This window comes from Aphidius gifuensis, linkage group LG6, assembly GCF_014905175.1.
Source record: "Aphidius gifuensis isolate YNYX2018 linkage group LG6, ASM1490517v1, whole genome shotgun sequence".
NCBI classification, from domain to species: Eukaryota; Metazoa; Arthropoda; class Insecta; order Hymenoptera; family Braconidae; genus Aphidius; species Aphidius gifuensis.
Window position 1 is genome coordinate 5,952,475 of NC_057793.1, and position 27,656 is coordinate 5,980,130.

The 27,656-nt window shown below is 21.6% G+C and overlaps 2 protein-coding genes across 5 annotated transcripts; one reads left to right on the forward strand and one right to left on the reverse strand.

The window, feature by feature from the left end:
• Positions 1-126: 126 nt before the first annotated feature.
• Positions 127-6,871, forward strand: LOC122859039 (cyclin G). Of its 3 annotated transcripts, none has more exons than XM_044162379.1 (3): positions 127-549; positions 4,344-5,516; positions 5,606-6,871. In XM_044162379.1, exons 2-3 carry the CDS (start codon positions 4,510-4,512, stop codon positions 5,649-5,651), a joined length of 1,053 nt encoding a protein of 350 aa, XP_044018314.1. In that variant the 5' UTR covers positions 127-549; positions 4,344-4,509; the 3' UTR covers positions 5,652-6,871. The 3 variants fall into 3 exon arrangements, with proteins under 3 accessions (XP_044018314.1, XP_044018312.1, XP_044018313.1); XM_044162377.1 differs by lacking the exon at positions 127-549 and adding an exon at positions 1,155-2,579; XM_044162378.1 differs by lacking the exon at positions 127-549 and adding an exon at positions 3,498-3,570.
• On the reverse strand, positions 6,616-27,623 carry LOC122859038 (scavenger receptor class B member 1-like). 2 transcript variants are annotated; one of them, XM_044162376.1, is made up of 8 exons: positions 27,178-27,623; positions 15,060-15,315; positions 14,829-14,970; positions 11,839-12,039; positions 11,546-11,770; positions 11,314-11,476; positions 10,984-11,228; positions 6,616-10,648 (listed from the first exon to the last, which is right to left on the reverse strand). In XM_044162376.1, exons 1-8 carry the CDS (start codon positions 27,203-27,205, stop codon positions 10,295-10,297), a joined length of 1,614 nt encoding a protein of 537 aa, XP_044018311.1. In that variant the 5' UTR covers positions 27,206-27,623; the 3' UTR covers positions 6,616-10,294. The 2 variants fall into 2 exon arrangements, with proteins under 2 accessions (XP_044018311.1, XP_044018310.1); XM_044162375.1 differs by lacking the exon at positions 27,178-27,623 and adding an exon at positions 20,826-21,426.
• Between the last annotated feature and the right edge of the window lie 33 nt (positions 27,624-27,656).

Genomic DNA, 27,656 nt, shown 5'->3' on the forward strand with positions numbered 1-27,656 from the left:
AATTTTCACGATAATTTCTTATCTTGTCTTTCGAATTTTTAGGAAAAAAAAATATATAAATATTTATAAATTATTTATGAAACAATAACATATGGCTGATATTGAATGACGTCATAACAAACATCTGCGATTGGTGCGCGTGACATAAAATTTACTACAGCTTGCCCCTTGATAAAAATTAAAATTAATAATTAACTAGCATGATTGTAAATTAAATTAATATTATTATTTAATTTTTAAAATTTATTTTTTTTTTAAATTTTATTTATTAATGCAATAACAGTATGAGTTATGATTTTTATTGAAAAAAAAAAAAGTTTAAGAACTATTTTTTCAATGCGTAGTTTACGAGGCGCAGTGAAATCAGCTGGACACCGACGCCATTGCTTTTGTTGACCAAGTAACTGTCAAAAGCCCATCACACATCTCTGTTGTCTTACGTCAAAATTATTTTCTATATATTTTTCCTTATTTTTTTAGTCAAATAAATTATTAATCAAGCCATTATTGGTTAAAAAAATCAAGTAAAGCGTTCAGGAACGCATCCGGGTAAGTTTATTCAACAAAATATATTATTATTAATTTAATTTGTTTATATAAAGTAATATTATTATTTTTTTTATTATCATAGCGTCATTGTGTGTATATCTAGGTAGATTTAACTTTAACTAAGTGAAATTTTAATCATGCATCATGAATTTTCATTAATAATTAATTAAAAATAAAAAAAGAAAACAACTTTCACAAATTAATTAGATAAACTCATCTTCTTGGGTTTTTTTTTTAAAATATAAAATATAGTTTATTTTTATTCTATTTGTTGTTAATATTTTGTTGATAAATAACAATGGTTTTTTCATTTGTTTGACGTAACTATTAAATTTTGAAATCGACACAACGGTATATTTTATTTTTTTATATTTTTATCATCATTATTATGATTTTGAAGTGAAACTTTGTATGTATTGCAAAATACACACTGAGATTTCATTTGAATTCTTCATGATGAAATTGAGAAAATAAATAACATCTTCACTGTAAACAAAGTGGAACAAAGAAGTTGCTTTTTGACGCTCCCAGAAATGCAAGGCTATCATAAATTTATTTATTTTTTTTTATCCGTCTTTTACAAACCGAGATAAAATATCTGCTCCGAAAAAAAAAATATATATTATATTTCAAGGTTCTTAAATATATTTATAAAATGATGATAATTTTTTAAAAACTATTTGCATTATTTATTCATGATGCATACGTGCACAAACTTGACACAGTTAAAATTAAAAAATAAAAATCATTCAATTAAAATAAATTTGAGTCAATATATATTGGTAGTTATTTTGAACTTGAGGGTATTACAATGCCCGGGTCAATTGGCTATATCGTGATAACAATAATAATATTTAAAAAATTTAAAAAAAAAAACTGTATCTTTACATAGCCAAAGTACAAAATAAAATCAAATCAAATAAAAAAATTTTATCAGGTCAAAAACCTTGTCCTTTGTTAATATATTTTTTTTTATTTAATTTATTATGATAATTGTTTAAATGTTGAAAAATTATTTAAGCTATTATTTATTAATTTTCAAAATTATTATTATTTATTATTAATGATTTTTTTTAATTTTTTTAATAAAAAAAAGGAAATTGCGTCAGCTGTGTGTGCGCAAAGTAGTTATTTTTTCGATCAAAGTTGCGCGCCCTTGTTCAGAAACAGCCAATCACATCTGGCATTTTTTTCCCCCTATTTAGCCCCCTTTCCCCTCCGTGTTTTGTCCATCTGGTCCAATCTGGTCCCTTTGTTTGTACTCGATTTTATGTACGGCTTCAACCGAGCGAATATTCGGGAAACGTCAGAAGCGCGTCCGTCCAGACAAACGCTCCTCCCGGAGTAAATTTTTTTATTTACATTTTTTTTTTTTTTTTCGTCAGTTGTAAAACACAAGTCTACAATACAACAAGTAAATTCCAAAAGTAACTTAAATAAATCACAGCTTAAGAATTAAAGTTAAAACAAAAAAATAAAATTCAAAAGTTTAGCGAATTAAAAAAACGAAAAAAAAAACCAGTGAAATTCTTACAAGGCTTACCGTGTTGAAGATAAAAATAAATTTATAAAATTAATTTAGCATTGAATTAATTACAAAAATTACATTAATTAAATTAATTGATTATAAAAGTGACAAAATAATTATTTTTATTGTTTTGAAAAAAAGTTATCATCGACTTAATAAAATAATATTTTAAAAATTTTAAAGTGTGACATAACCAACAAATTAATTCACCACGAGACAAACGTAACTTTGAGACTGATAATTGGTTTATAAAATAGATCAATAAAAAAAAAAAATTATATATATTTATTTATCAGAAAAAAAAAATTAGAAAATTATAATTATATTTATTTATACATAAATTAATATTTATATTAACGCGTGGTTTTTCTATTGACATTTTATTGCGTCATTATTGAAAATAGTAAAATCAAATCTACTCGTTTTTTTTTTAATTAAAAAAAAAAAAACAAAAAACCATATTTTCCATCTAATTGGGAATACAACTGTGATAATAATCTATGTAAGTAATTTTTAAACCTCATTTATTTATATAATTTAAAATTGACTAAAGAAAAGTAATTTAAAAACGGAAAATTGTGTTGTTTAGTTGCATAATTAGTGTAAATTATTAATGCAAAATAAGTGGGTGGAAAAAAGAAAAGCATTTGGAAATTATTATTGGGACAAGTTTAGACAGGTTTTTGCTTGTATGATATAGGTGAGTCGTGACTCGTGTTGGAGCCTGTCAACTGTATAAACGTGACTAACAATGACTCACACAGTGAAACACAGCATGATTTTGTGGGTGTGTAGATGCTTTTAGAAGGTATCTCGCTGTGTACGATTTTACCTGAAAATAATTGTTGAAACATGTATGAGCCAGTTTCACTCAATTTCCATATTTCCATCATTCTTTTTTTTTTTTTTTTTTAACACGTGCTCGCATTATATTTTTTAACAATTTATTAATCGATAATTAATACTCCAAAATTAAGCTTGAGTCATCATTTTGATGTGTCATGTTTAATGATTATATTTCAACATTTTTTTTATAACGAAATATAATATTTTTACCCGTCTTATTTTAAAATAAAAAAAAAACATTCAATTCGTGACTAAAGATAAAAAAAAATATATTTAATTTATATTTAACCAGGAAAATATATTTTTAAATTATTATTTATCTTTTTTCATTTTACAAGGTACTATTATTTATCTACAATAATTAAGGAAAATAATTTTAGCTTAAAAAAAATAATTTTATATTTATAAATTATTTATTATTGTTTTGTTTGAAAGATTGTTTATAAATTAACACAAATCACTTGTTTATTATTTTTTTTTATTTATTTATTTGTTATTCAGAATTTATAATTTTATTTTTTCTTATCCCTACCAAATCGAATGACGAATAAATTGATTTAAAGAAAATACTCCAACAAAGTTTAACAGTTTAATTTGAGATCTGGTGAGAGAAAGAATAATATTGTGCAGGCTTTAAACAATCAAAAGTATAAATAATTTAATTCTTAAAATATTATTAAACATCAGTAAAATTATTTAAAGTTCGTTGACTTTTTTTTTTTCTTATAAATATTGTGTTTAATTATATATTATTTTACATTATTTTTTATTTTTTTTGTATTTACGCACTGTACTTTTTTTAAATTATTTATTTGAAAATTCATTATCATTTTTTTCATATTGATAACGATTATTATTTGATGAAGTTAATAATTTTTAATATAAACTAATAGTATATTATTTATTCTGGTAATTTTATATTTTTAAACCAACGACCTTGACGTGTGAGTGCTCCCTTTTATTTTTCTTCAAGGTGAACGTTCGCTGTTTTTTGTATTTTTAAAATACGTTCACTATTTTATTCTCACAAATTCCATTTATTATTTGCTAACAAACAAACAGGATACAATCATAAATAAATAAATAAATATTAATCAATTTTTTTTCCCTCTATGTTAAAGATATACATATTAAAAATTCATCTCGTCATTTGGAATTTCCAAACGACAATATTGTTTTTAACCTTGTATTTTTATTTTTAAAAAATATTAAATAAATTTATGTTTGTTTTGTAAACAAAATATTTTGATACAAAATAAAATTTGACATTTAAAATAAATTCAATGACGCAATAAGTACTTTAAGTTGATATGACGCAATATGATGATGTTTTAATAATAGTAGTCTATGGTCAGACCTCATTTCTCAAAGTGTCTAATAGTAAATTTTAACTTATGATTTATTTTATTGAATGTTACAGATACTAGGCTAGCCAGCTGGGCCATTCTTGTAGTGTGATCAGCCTTGTAAAAAAGGCTATACTACTGGGTCAACGTTAAAAATTGTGTGTGACACTCATTGAAAAATAAATAATAATAAATTATTTTTGAAATAATAAATATCAACTAGTCACACACATCAATAGAATGGACACGTCAGGCTCGCTTGTACCGGATGCAATCCACTCACTCGTTGAACAATTACAAGAAGCTCTTGTATTGGAGGTAAAATATCAGCCAAATCTTCAATTACCAATTGCCACACAAAATGATGAAATAACAAGTGGTGCACGTGATGGTTCAGCTCATGTATTACGTTGTCTTAAAGTATGGTATGATTTACCATCAGATGTATTTTTTATTGGAATAAATTTGATGGATCGTTTTTTAACTAAAATGAAAGCAAGACCAAAACATATGGCATGTATTAGTGTTGCATCATTTCATATTGCTGCCGTCCAAATGGCACAATCACTTGATGCTGATCATCTTGTATCAATATCACAATGTAAATGTACTGGTGGTGATTTAAAAAGAATGTCAGAATTAATTAGTAATAAATTAGAATGGGCACCAGGTACAACACCAGTAACAGCATTAACATTTTTACGTTTATTTCATGTTATGTTTCATGCTGCTGCATCACAAATGGGTCTTGGTGATTTATATGCAAGTATTGTTACTGAATCTGAATTATTTTTACGTTTAGAAATGGTTGTTTGTGATGGACATTGTGCTAGTTTACGACCATCTGAAACAGCACTTGTATTATTATGTACATATCTTGATACAGCTGTTAATCGTCTTGATACAAATGCTGATATAACAATGTCAACATTAAATATTATACCTGGTACATCAACAATGGATGATATTAAAACTGCTCATGCACATCAAATGTTGAGGCTTGTTGAATTCGCATCTGAATTACAAAAAATATGTAAAATAACAGATGAGAGTTTCTTCGCTACTCATGAATTGGTCAGTGCTATATTGAGTAAATATAATGCTCAAGAACAAACACCACATAGACAAAGATTAATATGGCGATTATCATCAAGAACAGCAAGATTACTAAGACCAACTGATAAATTTACATCTGTTTTACCGGTTATTGCTGAACATGCACCTGTTCCATCACCAAGTCGTGTCAGGTAAATTTGAAAATTCATTAATTTATTTATTTATTCATTTATTTATATTTATTTTCAAATTATTAATATTGTTGTTTTTTGATTTACAGAAAAAGTAGAAAGTTTGGAAGACGCCACAACAACAAAAGACGTTAATTTTCATCCAACAAGAAAAATTAAATTGCTGATTGATCCACGTTTTAAATATCCAGGAGAAAGAAATTATATAAGTAAATTTACAAGTGTACTTGTTTGATTGTACGTATGTTGAATTTTGAATGTGTGTGTGTATTTGTGTAATTACTTGATACAGTTTCTCATCTTCTGCTTATAATCAATTTTCTTTTTGTCGTAAAATTTTTTTGAGATAATCAATTATTAAAATTATCAAAATTTTTTTTTTCTTCATTAATATTATAATTTGATGTTTATCACGTTTTGGAGATATTCTAAATTTAAATGTTGAGGTTGCTAAGAAAGTGCCGATGAGAGCTGTGAACAAAACATAAAAAAAAAAAAAAAAAAAATTAAAAAGATAAATTAACTAAAAAAAAAAAAATTAATAAATTAATGTATAAGGAAAAAAAAAAAGGCGGTTGGAAAAATTGTGGAAACATTATGAATGAAAAAAAGATTAATGTGATACAATATTGACAGTGATTTTAATGAAAAATAATTCACTGTCATAAAAAACTTAGGTATATCTATCGAAAAAAAAAGTTATATATAACACCGTTTATTAGTAAATAATATTACAATAAAAAACAAAATAAATGCTAATTGTAACACACATATTAATTGTTACAAAGCAAAAAAAAACTTAAACAGTAGCTGATCAATTTGTTGAGCATAATTTTTTAAGTATATATTTGAAAATAAATTAATTAACTTATTTGTTAAATTGGCAATTGATAAATAATTAATTTAATCTCAAATAATCATATCTAGGTACCAGAAAATTAAAACACAATAGAATAAATTTAAAAAAAAAAACATTAAAAGGATTTAAAAACAAAAAAAAAAAATTATTATATTAAAAAAACGAATCAAGGGTTTGAGTATGAATGTGTGAATTATTGTATTTAAAAGTAATGAGTGTTAGTATGTGTCCATCCTTAGATGAGTGAAGAAAAGTGCAATTTGTTCCGTACAATTTTTTTAATTAATAATTCAACTAGCTAATGAATTTAATAATTCGTGATTTAATAATATCATTCGGGAACAATTGGCACATTGTCTTCATTCAAATAAAAAAAGAAAAAAAAAATAAAGTTTTTATGTAAATACGTTGTCGATATTAATCGATTAGGCAATCAACTCGTGTTGCATTTTTTTTTTTTTTTTAACATTGCGACGATTCAACGAATGATAAATAATAAACACGAGAGATTTGAGGAAAAAGTTTAAATGGCTGGCCTAGATTTTGTCCTTAAAAATAAGGACGATATGTTCACACTATCATAACTTTTTTTTTTTTAATTTAAAAAATAAAATTATGAACTGATATGACAAGAAAAAAAAAAAAACAAAAAAATAAATTCTAATATATTAAATTTTTCTTTTCTTTATTATTTATAGTCAATTTTCTTTCGAATGTATTTATGTGTGTTTATTTATTAGTTGAAATATATTATCAGTCATAATAATGATAGTGTGAATGTATAAAAAAATATTTCAATCATGGAACGAATAAAATAATATCAAAGAAAAAAAATAATTGTATTGTATTTCAAAGGATAATCCATTTGTGCTAGTCACAAGATATTATTTACATTTTCATGTAATTTGTCGTAATTTTTATTCTATTATTATATTATTTACTATTAAACGACAAAAATGAATTCTTTAAAATCAACTTACAGTAATAAATATTTAATAGTTTATGATTTGTAAAATAAATACATTTCATATTCTTTGAAAATTAAAAATTAACTATTTATCTGACTAATTGTTTTTCAAATTATTGACTTTGCTAACTAGCCTCATGGAAAAAATAATAAAAAAAATTAACAAAAACAAAAAAAATATATAAAAATACTGTTAAAAGTACAAAAAATAAAAAAAAATAATAATCATTATTTCATTGTTTGATAATAAATTTAATGTCAAGTGTGTTCTTTATAGAGGAACATTTATTAATTTCATCAAAATGAAAGTGTCAAAAAAATTAAATAATATTGTAATCAAATTGTCAAATTAATACTAGCTTGAGTATTCTTTTTTTTTTTTTTTTAATATAAAATTCATAAACAAAGACAATTCACATCAGTATAAAATAATAAATTTTATTTTAAAATTTAAATTCAGTCAATATTATTTTGATTGTTTATTCGATAGTTTTAAATCATTGACAGTATAAAAAAAAACATTAAAAAAATAGTAATAATAATATTTTGCTAATTGTAATGAATTTTGCAAAAAAACAATTCAGATTTTTAAAACAAAAAACAAAATAAGTAGAAAAATTAATGATCATTATTTCAGCTTTAAAATATATAAATATTTTTTTTTTCTTTTGAATAATTGAAAATTAATTTGACACATTGGTTTAGATTGTTGTTGTGAACGCACAAAGATTAAAAATATTTAATCTTTAAACGAATCAAAACTACAAAAACAAATTGATCGATATATTTAAATTAAAAAAAAAAAAAAACTGAATAGATTTATATAAATGAACCAATTTTCAATTTATAACATCAATACAAGTGCATTTGTCATAAAATTGACATACAACGCAATTATTAGATTAAATTAAAATCTGTCGATTGACGTAAGTGTAATTGTATAATGAAAAAAAATTAATAATTGTAATAGAATAAATAATTTTATTTAATTGACCATATTGCCAGGCAATCACAGGTCGTTTTGTTTATGAGCAAACTTTTACAATGCTGAATAAAATAATGATTGATACCTGTCAATACTCGAATTTAATTTATTTCTGCTTAATTTATTTATGGCCTTTTTTTATTAAAAAGTATAAATTTTATAAATTTATTATTAACTGGTAAACATCAATCGAGCTGTGATGTTTTTACTTTTTTAATTTTTCACAATACTTTTTATTTATTTTGAGTCTTACATGTTGATTTTTGTATTATTTTTATTATTTTTTTGTTATTTTAATGTGAAATTATGTTTACATATTTATTTTCGCTTGTTTTTGATTATTTCATTTAATTTTTTACGAGATTACTTTTCTAGTAATTGTCATCTAATTCACAACAGCTATATACTTTTTTTTATAATCGCTCTTAAATTGTTCAACACAATCTAAAGAACTATTTGTCACCAATCATTTCTACGACAATATTTCTACTCAATAACGACGACGACAACAACAACAACAAACAATAAATAAATTACAAAAACACAAGGATGAATAATCAAGACCCATCACACAAATAATTTTTAATTCAACTTCACTTTTTTTTTTTATATAAAAAAATTATTTATTGAGCAATGTTTCCAAGGAACCATATAATTATGTATATATATAATGTACATAAAATATCATAATAATCATTCACTAACAAAATCCAAAACAATAATAATATTAATTTTGAAATATGAAAAAAAATATCAGCATTCAACATTCTGTTAAAAACATTACTGATATTATAAAAAAAAAAAACTAGTTCTCTAAGACATTATTTAAATTGCGTAAAACTTGTTCTATGATAATAGCAAAATTATCTATTAAAATATCACCAAGTTTATTAATTATAATTAAATAGATAAGCCATAAATATATGGATGAAAAAATCAACATGATTCAATGATAATATTTTGATTATTATTATTATTATTAAATATTTATAAATTATTTTAAAAAAAAAAAAAAGAAAAGCAACTTATTGTGTTTGAAATATTTATTATTAAATAAAATAATTTTTTTTTAATTTTAATTCGTGTCAAAATGATCGACTGTGTCAAGATATTTTATTATTAATAATTTTTTTAATAACAATTAACTTTAATTTACGCCAAGATTTATTCTCAGTGCAAATACATTTTTTTTTTTAAATTTTATAGTTGAGTTTACTGCTCGTGCTATTCAATCTATTATTATTATTTAAAAAAAAATTTTTTTTTGCTCATTTTATATTAAACTTGTTAGTTATTAATTTATTATAAACTAATTTATTTTAACTTGCGTTCATTTTTTCAATATTTATATTTACAATATTTACAAAAATTTTTATCTGACAAAAAAAACTTGTCAGGCAAAAATGATCTCACGTTCATACAACAATTTTTTTTTTTTTCATTTAATGTGTTTTTTTTTTTTTTTTGTTGTTTTTAATCCGCATACTCGGATGGTCTAGTAATAAAATACTGTTTTGATATCATTAAACAATATAACAAAAAAAAAAAAAAAAAAACGAAAAAAAAAATTGTTTAATATTTTAAAATCTAGCAGTTTTGCTGGATGAAAAATTTTCTGCAATGTAATACTTGTTTCTCAGATTTAACGATTTATATTCATTTAAAAAAAATTATATGCATTTTTTTTTCGAGTAGAAAAATAAAAAAAATGTCCAGTTAACTATAAAAATGTAGTAAAAATTTTTTTTCAAATTGAGACGTTTGTTGGGTTTTTTTTTTCTCTCATCGAAAATAAAAAATAAAAAAAACTAAAAAAACTATGTTGCATTTTAAAATGATGATTTACATGATCCAGCAATAATTTATATTTTTTTTTTTATTATCACGATTATTTAAATGATGTTTTTTAAGTTCGTTATTTTTTTAAAGTTTGGTATTGAATGAAAATGTATTTTAAATATAATAAATTACACAAGATCTTCTTTGAAACATTCTGAATTATCCATTGCAGTCATTGGTGTTGATTCTTCTTTTGGTTCAAGTAATGAATTATAATATGTATCCATTTGTTTGCCCCTGAATGATGAACGTTTGTCATTCAAAAAATTAAGTCTCTTTTTTTGTAATTCAGTTTCAATCCATTTTGCTGGTGTTGATTTTGCACCTTGTGGTCTATAAAGTAGTATTTTAAATACACTCCATATGAGAAATATTGCACCACCGAAAAATAAACCATATATTGCAATGTCTTGAGCAACTGGTGCAATATTTAGATAAAGAAGAAAACGATTGTTCATACTCTCTGGTAACTCGTACATACCCTGTTAATTTTTTCAAACATAAAAATTCATTAATTAATCATTAAAATCATTTTTTTTTTTCATTTTTCATTTATCTAACATGTTTCTTATCAATATACATGACACATTCTGTCACGCAAGAAATTTTTATATCAACTATTTTTTTTCATGACCTGTTTGTAAAATAAAAAATAGATGTAAAAAATTTAACACATTTTTTTTTTTCTCTTTTCCTCTTGAATAATATACACTTGATATTGATATTACGTATCATAAAAATAATAAAATAATGTTCTTTTAAATTGTCAAATGTATTTTGATAAATTAATTTTGTATAAAATAATTTTTAAACTTACAATTTCAAACCACAAAAGTGGAAGTACCATATTTGAAAAACCATCAGTATTTGATATTGCTTTGATATCTTGAAGTGCCATATTTATTTGAAATCTAAATGCAATATCAACTGGTAGACCTGATTTTGGTTGAATAATAAAATAAGATTCATGAAGATCTTGACGTGGTTCTAAGCCAACAACAGCATTTAACAATGATGGATCAGCTTTGTAAAAATGAGGAAATGTCAATGCAATTGGAAAACCTATATAAATAAAATTAAATAAAATAAAATAAATTGAATAAAAAATTTATAAATATTAACATGATATAATAAATTAGTAATATACCGTAGTAACAGTCAGTGACATCAATCATACCAGCTGGAAGACATCTTCCATGACGACAGAAACATTTATTTTCAGTATTATTAACTCCATTATCTAATTCATCATCCATAAATTTATATCGATATGAATGAAGACCTTTTACAACTGCATCACCAGTACGTACCTAAAAATAAATTAACATTTAATAATTGTAAAATATTAACTAACCTGTTAAAATTATAAATTTAATTACCATTCTTGCACTACGACAAAGACTTTTTCGAAAAAAAAGTAATGTATCATTTGGTTCAATGTAACTTGGAAATTTAGTTCCATCACTTGCACCAGCAACATTTGCACATTTACCAGTCCATTGAGGTAAATTACTATCACCATTATATTTATCAATAAGACCAGTAAGACGTACATCAGTTTCACCAGTATATACTGTCTCAAAATCACCCTCAAAATCATACATCTGTTGAAACAATTATTATTTAATATATAAAATTAGTTGATATAATATTAATTGATTAATTTAATTACCCTATCAATTAGTCCAAGTTTATCAAATTTAATCCAAGATGGCATGACATTGTTACCCAATGTAACAAGTGCTGATTCATATCCAAACATAAATTCTTTTGCAGTCATTTTTACAATTGGACGTGCATTTGTTTGTTTTATCAATAGATTGAGAGGCCATCTTGTAAAATAACTTGCATCTTTCATGACATTAGCAATACTCTATAATAAAAAACAAAATTTTATTAATAAATTAGATTAAATTTAAAAACAACACATTTTTTTTTGTATATATAAATATATTTATGATTATTTTAAAATGTCATGGAAAAATACAAGATTAAATTAATGTTTAAAATTTCATTAAATAGTTAGTTTAGCTATAATAAAATGATTGTTTATGACTATTGATACTTTGACTTCCTATACAAACTATATTTTTGTCTATAAAAAATATTACGTACATCATTTACAATCATCTATTTATTGACATCCTGTTTCAAACGTAACAAATTTTACTCTTTTTTTTTTTTTTTTTCTTTTTCATTCTGTCATTTTTGTCATTTTAAATATTGATATTTAAATTTTTTTTTTTTTCATTAAATAACAATTATAACTTGTTTTTAAATTTATACATAGCTTTTTTTTTTTTTTTTTCATTTATTTGAGTATTTTTGTTTAATTGAAAAAATTAATAAAAATTGAAATTTTTAAATCATTTTTTTTTTGCTTAATTAATTATATTTCCTAATTTCTAAACAATTAAATTGTTTAAAAATAATTATAATTATTAAATTGCTTATTTAAAAAAAACAAACTAATAAAAATCTAAATGATAATTTTATCTATTGTCAGTTGTCTCAATGTTTTACATTTGCAATAAATAATATCGTTAAAAACCGGATTTAATGAAAAAAAATAATAAAAAATTCCATTACCAACAATGTGGTATATATCTATGCAATATATGATTAATACGACAATAAACAATTTACTGAATTTACCTGATGAATAATATTTTATATTGCGTGTTTTTATTACGTACAAGAAAATTTGTTAAAAAAAAAAAAATCATAAAGAATCATAATGATTCATTCATCTAGTGTGTATTTATTGATGAAAAGATAAGTATCAACTAAACACACCAATAAATTATAAATATATGTATATTATATACTTGTGTCTTGGTTAATTAACAATAATATTTATTTTTATTTATTTTTTGTATTTTGTCAAAGATAAATATAAACTTGACACAACAATTGCAGGCTTGGTACTAATTTCTAGACTTAAGTCTAGTAATTATTTTTATAATAACATTTGATTATATATTTACCGACATATTCCATTTATTGAACGATAAATGACTTCTGTTGAACAGCTACTTGTGTTGTTACTGATGATGTTCATATGATCATTAACTGACATGTTTGTCATTTATTTTAATTTTTAATTTTATTACTTTATTAATTTCCTTTCATTTTTTTTTGTTTATTTGTTTATTTAATTATCATATTGTTGAGATATACTTTGAGTATGGTATAATTATATATTATGTTATTGTTTATTTTTGTAATCAACACGTGAGTGGACCTAATTTTATTGCTTTTTTTTTGACCGTTATGGCATTTTGCGTGGATGGTAATTTTTAAGAATTTATGAACTTACTTGACGACATTTTTACAGCTCATAAATGAATTTAAAAAATTATAAATAATATATTTACGTGATGATTGATATTACCTTAAGTCTTGTTGGCAATTTTTTTATTTTTGAATAAATAATTAAACTGGTAATAATTTTAATGATGCAACGAGCATTTTATTGTTGGTGAGTTGAAAAAAAATTATTATCTTTTTCTTCTTCTTTATTTTATTGGATTAATATTATTAATAATGAAAATTGAAAATTGATAATGATAAATAATTTATTCATGTATTATTTAATTGTTTTGAAAAAAAAAAATTGTCAACAAATTATATTTTTATAGACAAAACCTTGAAAATAATAAATTTTTTATAATTAAAATTCAATTTAATCGATTTTCAAACTAGATATTATCTTGTAAATATTCTTAAGCTCAATGTCATCCAAGTTTCATCTCTATTTTTACTTTTTAATGTAATGTTATAAATATATATAAAAAAAAAAAGTAAATTAAAAAAATAACTTTCATCGATTAAATGATAAAATTCCACGAACCAGTTTTTTGCCAAATCGATCCGGTTGTAAATTTTCTATACAAAATCAAGTTATATTGATGATGATGATATATTTATAATAAAACTATAATTTAATATATGAAAAAAATACGTCACTAATTTTTTTTTGTATTTTTCCATTGTTTTAAAATATATTACTAAAAAATTTACATGAATTTTTAAAAATAAATTCAAAATCTATTTGTGATTATTCTGCAAGTTTATTTTTATCATATGAAAATTTATTTATTTATTATAATAATATATAAAACTTGTTTGTCTGTTGGCAATGTTGATGCACTTTTATGTAAATTAACTAAATGTTATTCCCAAATTATTTTTTTATAAATATATTCATCACGAGGTAGTGCATAACAAAATATATTTTATGTAAATTACTTGACATTTTAAAAATTCCCTAAAAAAGTAAAATTGTGCCAATTTAATTTTTCGAAACTCTTCAGTTTTAAAAATACCTTTTTTTTCTTACAGAAATTTACAGTCACGTTTTGCATGTAAGTAGGTATATCTAATTTCTAGATTTTGAAAAAAAAAAAAAACTGGTCATTGATAAACTTTGACATCATATGATAAAAGTATTTCCTCGTTGTTTAGAAAATTATATATTATCATAATAATAAAACTGTAATTACTACTCGAGTCATCATATAAATCATATAAATCATAATTTTATAATATTTTTATCGATCTATTTTATAATGTGATATGTCAAACATTTAAAATCACGTTTTCAAACATGAGTTTGTAGTTGATCTTTCCAACTTTGAACTATAAATAATTTCAACTTACCAGTAAAGCAATATTTGGTAAAAATAATATATCATCCTCAGCACCAGCACTTTTTTCAGCAATATATGTCAATGGATGTTTTGGTATTGCTGTCACAGTGCCATTATCATTGAATGTAATATTTGCATGTTCAAGTCCTTCTCTAAAATAATTGTTAAATAAAAAATACTTGTTAATTAATAAACAATGATAATTTTAATCAAGCAAATATTCAAAATTATTTAAATTTACTTGTAAACATATGGTCCAACTTGTTTGAAATGTAACTTATCAGCTTTACCCGACATGTACTCTTCATGATTTGTAACATTAAAAAGATAAACTTTTAAAAATAATTCAACTTGTGGTTTTCTCCACATTTCAAATATTTCACCTCCTTTTGAAAATGTTACTTTAAATTTAAATATTAGCTCATAAGGTTGTACAACCATTATAAAACATCCAAATGCTATGCCCAATAATCCAAGTGTCATTAGCATAAAAATACCTGTAAATATTAAAAATAAAAAAACATTAAAATATACACTTGTTGCTCATGATAATGCAACATAATAAATCCTTATTCATAATAAATAATAATATATATTTATATCATTTCAAAATACAAGTTGACCTCTGAAAATACTGTAATTTAGGTCAAATTAATTTTTATCATTTAAATATTGTATTATACCTATTTATAAAATTTTTCAGGGCTTGATAAAAGTACCAGGTTAATAATTGTGTGTGTGATATTTTTTTGAAATATATATGAAAAATTCAAACATCATTGGTAATTATAATAACAACAGGATAGACTTGTTCAAGACAAGGTCATTTGGGCGTTTGTCTGATTGCATCTTGTGATGAAAATAAAAAAATATATATAAATAAATACAAAACAACTTGATCCAGGTTGCATGATGGCATCTTGAACTCGTAAAGACCCTCACCTGAGCAACAATTATCTTCAGTAAGTTTTCATATTTTTTAAAAATCAAGGTATCATTATAATGGTCAACCAATCATTTGAGTAATCGCACATTATCTTAACGGAACTATAAATTATTTCATCATTCAGTGATGAAAATTATATTTAAATTATTATCTATTTATCTAAATAATTATAATGAAATAGACATTATTATTATCGGGTTTTTTTTTTTTCTACTATTGCAACAAAGTTGTTATTTATTATTTTTGTTTTAATTTTTTTTTTTTGCAACAAAGTAAATAAATTTATTGAATGTTTTTCTCATTTAAATGGTAATAAATTCAAGTCATTTTTTATTAATTATTTATTAGATTATTTTTCGTTGGAGATTAATATTGACCTAGTGTTTTTATTATCGGTCATTTGAAGTTTGATCTCATTGCACAATGTTATATTTGAGTGCGAGGAATAAAAGCAATAAATGATGATTGTCACGTAATTTATTTTTGCGTCATTTATTAGGCCAATAGTTGATTAGTTTTATTTAATTTTTTTTATTTAATTCTACACGTAGAGAGCTTGTTTTCAATATTTTTAACTGCTTGACATTTGTCTTCTTGTATAATTTTTAATTTAAAAAATTAAAGTAGTAATAATAGTTTGCATTTTGCGCAAGTAGTTTGACATTTTCCACTATTTCAAGAAGAAAATAAATATAAATACTATTGATGAAATAATAATAATTCAAAGATGAAATTTGTAGATTGTTTGTAATGTTATTGTTAACACATTGTTAAATTTTAAATAGTAAAAGTTGAGGATAGTGGATTGATTGATGAGTGCAGACACATTTACTTGGTGCATTTTCACTTGGTGATTGATCGAGTTTAATGGGATGAGCCATCATGACGCAAAGATTTTTTTTTTTCTTTATTATTTATTATCTAATTATTATTCTTATTTATTTATTCATTCATTTATCAATACAGGAATTGGAGTGAATAAACATTAACCCCATTGATAGTAACAAAGAAAATTTTATCAAATAAAATTAAATATAAAAAGTTAAAATTATTAAATAATATTAACAATAAAAATTAAATTAAATATCTAATTATTAAACTAAAAATTGCATTTATGAAAATTTAATTTTTAGATTAAAAAAATTATTTTAAATAATCATTGAAATATATTTTTTGTCGTTTAAATTTTTAAATTAACGTTTCTATTTTTTATGACAAAATATCCGTTTAAATATTTATTTAAAAAAAAAATAATAATTCAAGATTTTTTAAATTGTAAATATTTATTCAATCTAATAATTTTATTTGATCCAATGTCATTAATTAATTAATTCATCGTGAATGATAATTTTTGCGTAAATTTTTAATAAATAAAAAATATTTTAAGAATATAATCTAGAAAATAGGAGAAATAATAAAGAAAAAAAAATTATTTCGATTGTAGTTGATGCTACTGAAATGAATATTAATCGAAATAATAAAAATTTGTTTTGCCACGAGACTTCGAGAATTTTCTGGACCAGGATTATCCTTCGACGAACCGGTTCCATCGCCAGGTCAGTTATACACGCTCTGGATGCATTAACGTTTATTGTTTTTAATATTTTTTTTTCCTTACATTTTGTACAGGTAAATTTGATATCCTGCTTGCAACATGTTATTTTTTATTTTTTTATATTAATCTTTGTTTATTTATTTTTTTTTGTTTCAGTTATTTTATATGCTCTTCATCATTTTATCACGTTGGGTCCAATGCACTCTCATCCTGTCCAGCAATTCTTAAACGTAATTTCATATAATTATTCATGGAAATTTCCATCCAGCTTGTCCAGGTATTTTTTTATTTTTTATCACACATCGTATTCATGCTTGTTACAATTTCGTTTTTTTTTTTTTTCTTTAAATATAATTAATTGTTGTAATTATATTAAATATAGTTAAACATTTTATTTATAAAATTAATCATTTATTCTTGGCACACGTGTAAATCCTGTTTTAATTTAATTTACTGGCTTTTATTACATTTAAATGTTTAATAGTTTTTCAAATTAATTAACAATTGCAATAATTTTTTAACTTTGATAATTAAATCATTGATTTTTATAGTAATAATTTCAAATTATTACATCAATTTTTTTTTATGTTATTTTATATACAAGATTTTCTAAGAAAAAAAAAAAATTTAGCCTTGATACCCCGTAAAATATGAGTTGGTTTTTCTCGTGTTTAGATGATATCATATCACATTGACTGGAAAAAAAATAAATAAATAAATAAAATGGAGAAGAATAATCAAAGAAAATAAATTGTAATTTTAGGTCGGTAGAAATTCCATGAATCAATTAAAATATTAATCAACAAATTCTTGTGTTTCTGTCAAGAAAATTAGTGATACATAATTTTTTCCGAGTATCATTCAAAGTGTCATTGATAATAATTTATTCCTTTTTATATATATATGAAAAAAAAATATATAATTAATAATACTTTGATAATTATTAAAACTTTTTGTTTAAAAATAATTTTTATTATTTTTAATTTAAGTTATTAATTCATTCAAATTAAAAAAAAGTGAATTTTAAATAAAAATTAAATGAATATTGTTCAATAACATCATCACTAAAAATCAATAATAATTTAGTAATATTTTTTTTATAAATATCACTGATAAATATTTTAAATATTACTATTACAAATTTTTTCAATAATACATCACTTAATTATTTATGACCATAATTAAATCATGAAAATAATCAATTTCTTATTTTGGTAATTCACGTGAGTTACAATGACTCTAGTAAACTCAATCTGATTCATTAACCTATTTTTTCTATTTTTTTTTTCTACTTGTTTGTTTTGTAAAATAAAAATTTTATCTAGTCATCTTGTTTTTGATGTGAAAAAAAAAGTAATAGCAAAAAACAAATTCACATGAAAATATATATAAATATTTTATAATTGATAATAATTATCATTAATTATAATTTAAAATAAATACATATTTTTTATGATTTTTCTTAGCCTTATTTATTGAACATGTATTTGATTTGTTAAAAAAGAGTTAGGTCATCATCTCCTGACCTATCTGAACTAACAAACTGATTTCTTCTGCAGCTTTTCATCACGTAGTCTTCATCTTTCAGTAAACAATAAATCATAATCCCAAACGTAATTACTTTTATTATTTTTTTTTTTATAAAAACAAATTCACGATAAAATTGACAAATTTATTGAAAAAAAAATATCCCAAATAATTGTTATTACTGCATTTATAAACAATAAAAGAAATAATAAATATTTTTTTTTTTTATGGTAATTAATGTTAGATGAAAGATATCAGGAAGTTGTTTAACATAATAATAAATATATAAACAATTATAAAAAAATTTTAAATAAATAAAAAATAAATTTAATAGTTACTAGTTGATGACGAGTATGAACAGGTAGACACATTATTATTCAAACCACGATTTTGCGTGGTTAGTAGTTCGTCTAGTAATAATTTTTATATTCAATTTGATTCAGTTTCATCAAAATACAGTGAAAAAAAAAATGCGTAATGTTTTTTTATCTTCTTTTTTTATAAATATATAATAAATACAAAAAAAAAGCAATTCATTCGAGATTCTAATCATTGCTTTATTTTATTACCATACTATTTGTTGAATCATTATTTTTTTTATAAATTTCCTTATGGTTATTTATTTATTTTATTATTCAAATTTTCTTTGACAATTTTATTGTTTTATTGTGAAAATTTCAAGGACATGCATTTATTTTTTTTCCATTTTTAAATATTTATTTTTCATTTAAAGAATATTTAGAATGTGTCATATTAGTCAGGTGTATTATTACGATACTTGAACTGTTATTATTATTGTATCAATAATATTGCAATCGACGAATTTGAATTAACTAATTTAGCAATAATTTAATTTTTTTTTTTAGTCGTACTTTCTAGTTGGGTAAAAATAAAAAATTTTATTTTTATTATTTGTCATTGTTTAACATTGAATTTTAATTGAATTAAAAAGACAATTTTTCCTGTTTATTATTTATAATTGAAAACAATTGACACCATGTATCAATTGATTAAAATTTATTTATTTTTCTTTTTGTCATTTCAAGAAATATTTATTTATTATTTTTTATATTGAATTTTAATTTTTTTACTTTTGTTTACTTTTCTAATTGCTTTATCCATTTTTATAATAATTTTTATTTTATTATTATCACCTGGTACATTGTCATAAAAGTAAAAAATGATTCATCATTTATTTTTTTTAAAAAGACCTTTAAATTTCATACAATTTTTATAATATTTTTTTAAATAAATAAATTTTTTTTCAAATTTCTATTAACCTTATAATTGTTCAATGGTAACGAAAATTTTAATTTAAATTTTCGAAAAAATAAATGACAAATTTAGCCATTTAAAAGTGAAATATATTTTGAAATGTGCATATTGTATAATATCAAGACCTTAACCTTCACGTGGTCATCAACCCTCTACTCGTTTCGAAAAAATAAAATAAAATAAATATGCAAAAATTAATAATCAAGGTTATTATGATCTCAGTAATTAAAATAGAATTTAATTTAAGTAAAACTTGAAAGGTCAAGTATTTTGAATTGATTAAAAAAGGAAAAAAAAAAAGTCAACATGACATTGACAACGAAAATATCACAACAAAACTGGTTACAACAATATTCACAATTATTTTTTTCAAATATTTATTTATACAATTATTATTCTTTGTATATTTAAAAATTTATTGTTTTTTTTTTTTTCAAATAAATTCCTCAATCACCAGGTGGTCCATCATTAAACGTGCAGATATGTTAATCATTCATGAGATCACAAATTTTCTAAATAATTAAAAAATGACACGGATATATTTTTAAATATTTTTCACTATGTTTATTAATTATTTAATTATTTTATGTGATAATTAATACCTTAAAGTAAACACTACCCTGATCCTTAATAATTTTCTATATTTATATGTCGAAAAAAAATAGTAATTTAATTGTTTTTCTTTTTGTAAATAATTAACTTACTCTTTGGCCATTTTCTTCGTCCATCTGAATAAACTGGAAGTGCTTTATTGAAAAATTTATTAACAACAATTGTTGATTTTGTTTGAAGACTTCTTGGATCATTATCTGAATAATCATCAGACTCATTACCACTTGGTTGTGGATTTGTGCTCACTGATGAATAACTACGACCTGCTAATCTACTCCAAATTGACATTATATCCTTCATTTTATAATTTTTTTTTTTATTTAAAATTTATTTATCTCTATCACCAACACTTCACCGGTATATCAAATAAAATAATCAAATAATATATTTTTTTTTACTAGTATAAAGTTCAATCACTGAGTATAGCTAATAATTTTTTTTTTTCTCAATATCAAATATGACTTGGTTGAATTAAAACCACTCATCAATCTCCAAAATTTGGGCTCAATTTATTTAAAAAAAAAAACCATAAAACAAACCCAAATATCAAAGACAATTTATTAAAAATAATTTATTTAAGTAAATTAATTGTATTTATGTTTGTTTATTTTCAGGATTAAAAAATTAAACTTGATCCTATCGCTTTGTGATACCGTGCCAAAGTGTGGCTAAACAGTTTGAGCTACTTTAGAAAAATATACGTTGAAATAAGTATAGAAACAACTACAACAATTCCCACCCAGATAAATTTTTTTTTTTTTTTTTTTTTTTCTTTACCTGGTCAAGGTGGAGGTGGCCGTTTGCACGTGGATTTATCAACCAATCAACATTCACTTTGATTCCTTTTATTTTGCATCTTTCTCGTTATATTTTTTTTTTTTAACATTTATTTTTTTTATCAATTAAAATTTGAATTTAAAAATATTAATTTATATTTTTTAAAATTATATTAGAAAAAATAAAAAGTAGATATTTTTTATTTTTTAATTTTTCATTGTTTATGTTGATGATGATTTTGATAAATATTCCACGATTTATAAAATTTACAAAGTTGTAGTCATCGGCATTGCCAAGGATAAAAAATTCTGTATTTATTAATACTATTTTTTTTATTTTAAAACTCTTTGTTTCCATACATTTTAACAAAAAAATTTTACTGTAAAATAAGACTCGTGATGGGAATTTATTTTCACTTGACTCTCTTTCTTCCTTTCAACATTTATTCAGACTTAAATTATATTCAGATTTTTTTTTACTTCTGTCGTTTAATTTGGCTTTTTTACAGGTTTTTTTTTTTTTTTTTTTATAATTTTTTTGTTGCTGATGTTTGGAAGCAGCAGGAGATGTTATTCTGATGTTTATGGAATGAGGATATTTGGAATGGGGTGTTTTTGTTTTTTGCTGATGGTGTAGGCCCTTTATGTGAAGACCAATGGTTTCATCAATTCACATATATATATAACTTGGACCTGTTTGGTTGAAAGTCAAAGACCTCGTAGGGAAGACGCATTTCAACAACAGGATATACGAAGGTCAATGTGTATCAAAGTTGTGTACAAACATTCCCTTGTGCTTTAATTTTTAATTTAATAATTAAATTATTAAATTTTTAAATTAAATTGCTAAATTAAATTATTAAATTAAATTATTTTCAAAATTTATTATTCAGTTTTCATCAAGAAATTTACAATGTTGTTCATCAAAAACTACCCTAAGATTTAATTTCTAATCAATGGATTATTTTGGTCCAGGGATTATACTGTTTGTCGTAAATAAATCAACAAATAAATCAGATGATAATATTAATATCTCATTTTCTTACTGACTCATCAAATTATTCATTAAAAACTACCCTAAGATATTTTTATTTATTTTTATTCAAATTTTTCAATCAAGAGATTATTTTGGCAGATAAATTATTCTACTTTGTTTATGAAAAATTTAAATAAATAAATAATTAAATAGTGATAATACTATTTCACTAGAAAATTTAAATTATTTTAAATTTTTTTTTCAATCCTAGAAGAATATTATCTGATAAAATTGTTAAATATTAATTTACATCACAATGTTTACTACATAACAATTATAATAGATATTTTATTGAAAAATGAGATAAAATTATTAATAAGTTAATAAATATTTTAAATGACCATGTCATAAATGTAAATTATTGACAATGTTTATCATTAACAATCAATTTAACACTCATGTTTGATAATTCATCATCTAACATTTACATAATCAATTTTATTAATTACACTTTTATTATGTCAAAAAATTTTTTTTCATTTTTTTTACTTTTTCTAATTTAATATTATATACAACAACATGGATAAATAATTGCATTTTTATTTTATTTATTTATAAATGTGTGGTGACGATTGATTTATATATATACCTTGATGAATTTATACAAGAAGGTTATTGTGGTTTATAATGTCAAAGACGCTTAGTTAATTGTTTGATCTCGATTAGAAATAAAAAAATTTACTAAACCTTGATATAAAATAAAATATAAAAAATATATATTTCAAATAAATTTTACATGATTGACATTAAACATTTTATAATTTCTTTTTAAATTTATTATAAAATTAATTTTTTTATTTCTCATAAATTATTCAGACAAAATTTTAGTGGATTTATTTTTTATATTTAAAAAAATTCTGATAAATTGAGTTATAAAACAAAAAATAATAAAATAATAAATAAGAAGAAGATATATAATTTGATCTAAAAATAGAAAAACAAATTATAATAAAAAAAATGATTTCATTTTAGTTTGACGTCATTGGAAAATCGTGTAATTTATGTTGAAAAAAAAAATATGCACAAAATGCTTAACCAATAATTTTGTCCAGTAGTCAATAATTATTTTTATAGAACGAATGAAAAAAATGAAAAAAAAAAAAATAAATACATTTGCAAACCTCAGAGTCTACGCAATCACAATTTTTGTGGTCAATTGAGGCGAAATTATATTTTTTTAATAAACAAAAACTCCTTGAGTTTTTGTATTATTAAAAGGGATGCAAAAAACCCAAGAGGAAATAAACAAAGTCTGATTGCATTCTGAGAAGGTTATTGATAATGATGATGATGATGATGATTGAAAATCAATTTATCACAATAATCTAGCTTTGAATATTTTCCATCACGTAAATCACTTGATTGTAATTGGGCTAATTGGGCTAATGTAATTTTCCATTACACTTTTATTATTTTTTTTTTTTTACATTTCATGGCCTTACAAGCAAAATATCACCTATTGAAATTAACTATTTTTTTTCATTTTTATATCTTTTATTAACTGCATTAAACTATTTTTATTTCGAAAAAAATAAAACCAAATAAAAATGTTTAATAAATATTTGATTAACTTTTATTTTTACAACATTTAAAATTGCGAAAAAAATTATAAATATATATTTACATGTAATTTGAAATTATATTTACAGTCACTCATTGAATTTTATTTTTAAAAAAAATTTCATTAACCTCTTGAACTTGTAATCAAAAAAAAATTATTTTTGATATTATTTTGAAATTTATTTCGCAATTAATATATTACCACATGAACGTTGATCTTTGATTAAATTGGAGCACCTCACTGTCATTGTTTATAAGTAAACAAAGATAAAAATTTATTTAGATTTTAATTTACTTTGAATATAAATTGTTGTTTTATTATAATTTTAAGTAATTAATAAAAATATAGTAACTAACTTGAAGTTTAAAATTTACAAAAGAGAAGGTGGTGGTGATGCATTTCAGGTCATAAAATTAAATCTAGAAAGGATAATAGTCTGTTAGAAATTGGCATACAAAATTGGCCCTTGTTCGGTCCCTTTGGGGTGGTAAATAACTACCAGATGTACACCTAAGAAACTTTTATGACACTTTCTTGTATTTCTAATTTATTTTACAGTTTAAATTTCATTGTTGTTAGACTTATAAATTCACCAGACTTTATGCAGTTGGTAGCAATATGTAGCAATCTTTTAATATTGTTAAAAAAAAATTTTATTTAAAAATATATATATTGTTAAATAAAAATTCCACTAAACAATAATCCAAATAAATCTATCCATATTTTAATTAAATTCCAGTCAATAAAATGATAATATTATTTCGATTAAATTATAAATATTTTACTTGATTCAAATGTTTTTTATTTTTATTAAAAAATTAATTAAAATTCTACCAAGAAATTATCAAAATAATTTTTTTTATATTTTAACAAAATGAATATTATTATTTAATAAAAAATTTTTTTTAATAGACAAGGATATTTATTAATATTCAATAATGTAAATCAATATAAAAAAATTCTAATAAATATTAAATTTATTTTTATTAAAAAACTAATCACAATGATAATTACAATATTTTTTATTGTTATATAAATGATGATTATGAGTGATGGGAAAATAATTATGACATTGATTATTTCAATTGTTGGCATATTGGCATATCAAGTTTTTCTATGCAAAATTATTAATTACACACATTAAATTGTTATTTTTTTTTTCCATCAAATAATCAGATAAATAATGAAAATAAAAATAATAAAATGTTAAACTTTATTTCTATTAAAACTCGATCATTTTAATGACGTCGTAGTTAATTTATTCTTGACTAATTCAAATAAAACTTTGTACTTTGATTTTAGCACATAATCCTTTATCAAATTTTTTGATCATTAAAATACGAAGAAAAAAATTCTTGCTAATGGATCATTTAAATTATTTAACAAATAAAAATAATCTTGATGGACATTAGGGCTTCATTATGGGGGTTTCTTTTTAATTATTATTATCATTGTGTGTTTTTTTTTTTTATTTTAAAATTATTTGAACGTCAGAAGATTCGTATTATAAATGTTATTTTTATTTAAAAAAAAAAAAAAAACGAAACATCACTTATAAAAAGATTAAGAAACGAGTTATATTTTTTAACCCTTTTTTCCGACGCAGATAATATACCTTTGGTTATTTTCCATTGCTAAAAATTCAATTTTGTTTTGTTATTTTTTTTTTATTCATTCTCGAACTAAACGATCAAAATGCTTACGTTTTATTATTGTATATATATTTTTTTTTTTTACTGGAAAAACAACTGGCATGTTCCAGACCAGTTTGTTTGAATTACCAAAATAATAAAAAACCACATTTATATTTTTTTTTTATTGATTACCAAACTAAGTAAAAATAAAAAAAAAAATCTATTATTATTCAATAAAAAATAAAAATGATTATTAATTATTATATAAATTATTTTATAAATATTATAATATTTAAAAATAATTATCAACAAGTTGCTATAATGTTTTGTTATTTTTTTATATTTTTTCTAATTACCTGTATTTTATTATACGAGAAAATAATTTTATGAGAAAAAAATAAACATTAAATATAAAATAATAACATGTATCAGAATTTTTAATTTGTTGTCGATCATACATCAGACGATATTGAATTTTTTTTTTTACATTATATACATGACACGATATTGAATTAGTTTTTTTTTTTTTTCCAACACCTTACCTGAGAAAAATGGAAAACTAAAATCTCGTAAGAATGTAAGAAAAATAAATAAAAAAAATTAATTGAAGAAGTATGCAAAAAATAAAATTAATCAGAGAAACATAAGCGATGAAATAAAAAAATTTGAAAAAAATATTAAAGATATATGCAAAAAATAAAAAATAAAATATGTGTGCAAATCTGTTAATTGTACTAGTGATACTGATAATACGTAGTTGATAAATTTTTGTATTGAAAATGAAAAAAAAAAAAAAATATATTCATGAATTATCATCAGACATAAAATTGATATGAGTTGCAATTAAATCGATATAGCATTAGTAAAGTATATATCATCACAAATGTAATGTTTATAATACGAGTGTATATAAGCTAGAAAAATACGTGGTTTATTTGCACCTATCGTGATTAAAAATAATTATTTATTGAATAATACATTGACACATAAAAAAATTATTTACTTTTTTTTTTCCTCAAATTAAAAATCATGCTATACAAGAGAAAATAAAACGAAAAAAAATTTTCTAAATTTAAAATTATTCACTTATTTAGTTTGTTATTAATAAAATAATAATTTTTTGTTTTTTTTTTTATTTTTTAGTTAAATAGTTTTTATTAATAAACTTCAAATAATATAATATATAAAATACTTTGGACTCTTATTGATTACATAAAAAATATATATTATTAATTAATATTTTTTATATTTAATTTTTTATAATTTTTAAGTCTCTGCTTTAATGATAGTTCGGAGAAAATAGGGACATGATAAGAGGCATAATAAATATTAACATCATGCATTTGTTAAATGAAAAAAAAAAGAAATTATAAATTAATTTTTAGATGGAAAAAAATTTATTTAGTTATTTTAAAAAATAATAAAAAATCAACTTACGAATTGATAATCCAGCATATGAGAACATTGTTGATACTAATTATTAATTTTTAAAAATTAAAATATTTACTTTTTATATATAAAAACTGAATGGCAAATTTTTTTTTATTTTCACTGTTTTTTTTTTTTTTTAAATTTAATTATTTATAAATTTTATTAACACTCTTTTAAATGACATTATTGTTATAAATATAGTTTTTTTATTTACTTTCAAGATGAAATTATTGTGTAAATGATTTATAAATAATTTCATTTGTTAGTTTATATTTCACGACCACTCGGAAGTTAATTTGTTGAGAAACTGAGTGAGCATTTGTTGTGATAAGTATATCACATCATTTATATATAATTTCTTTTTTATTTTTTTTTTTTCGTATATTTATTATTAAGTATGAGAAGAGACTATAATACTTGATGATAACGTGACAAGAGTCTGTGTAATAATCGTGGTGGTGGAGTCGATAATAACTTGGCTGAGA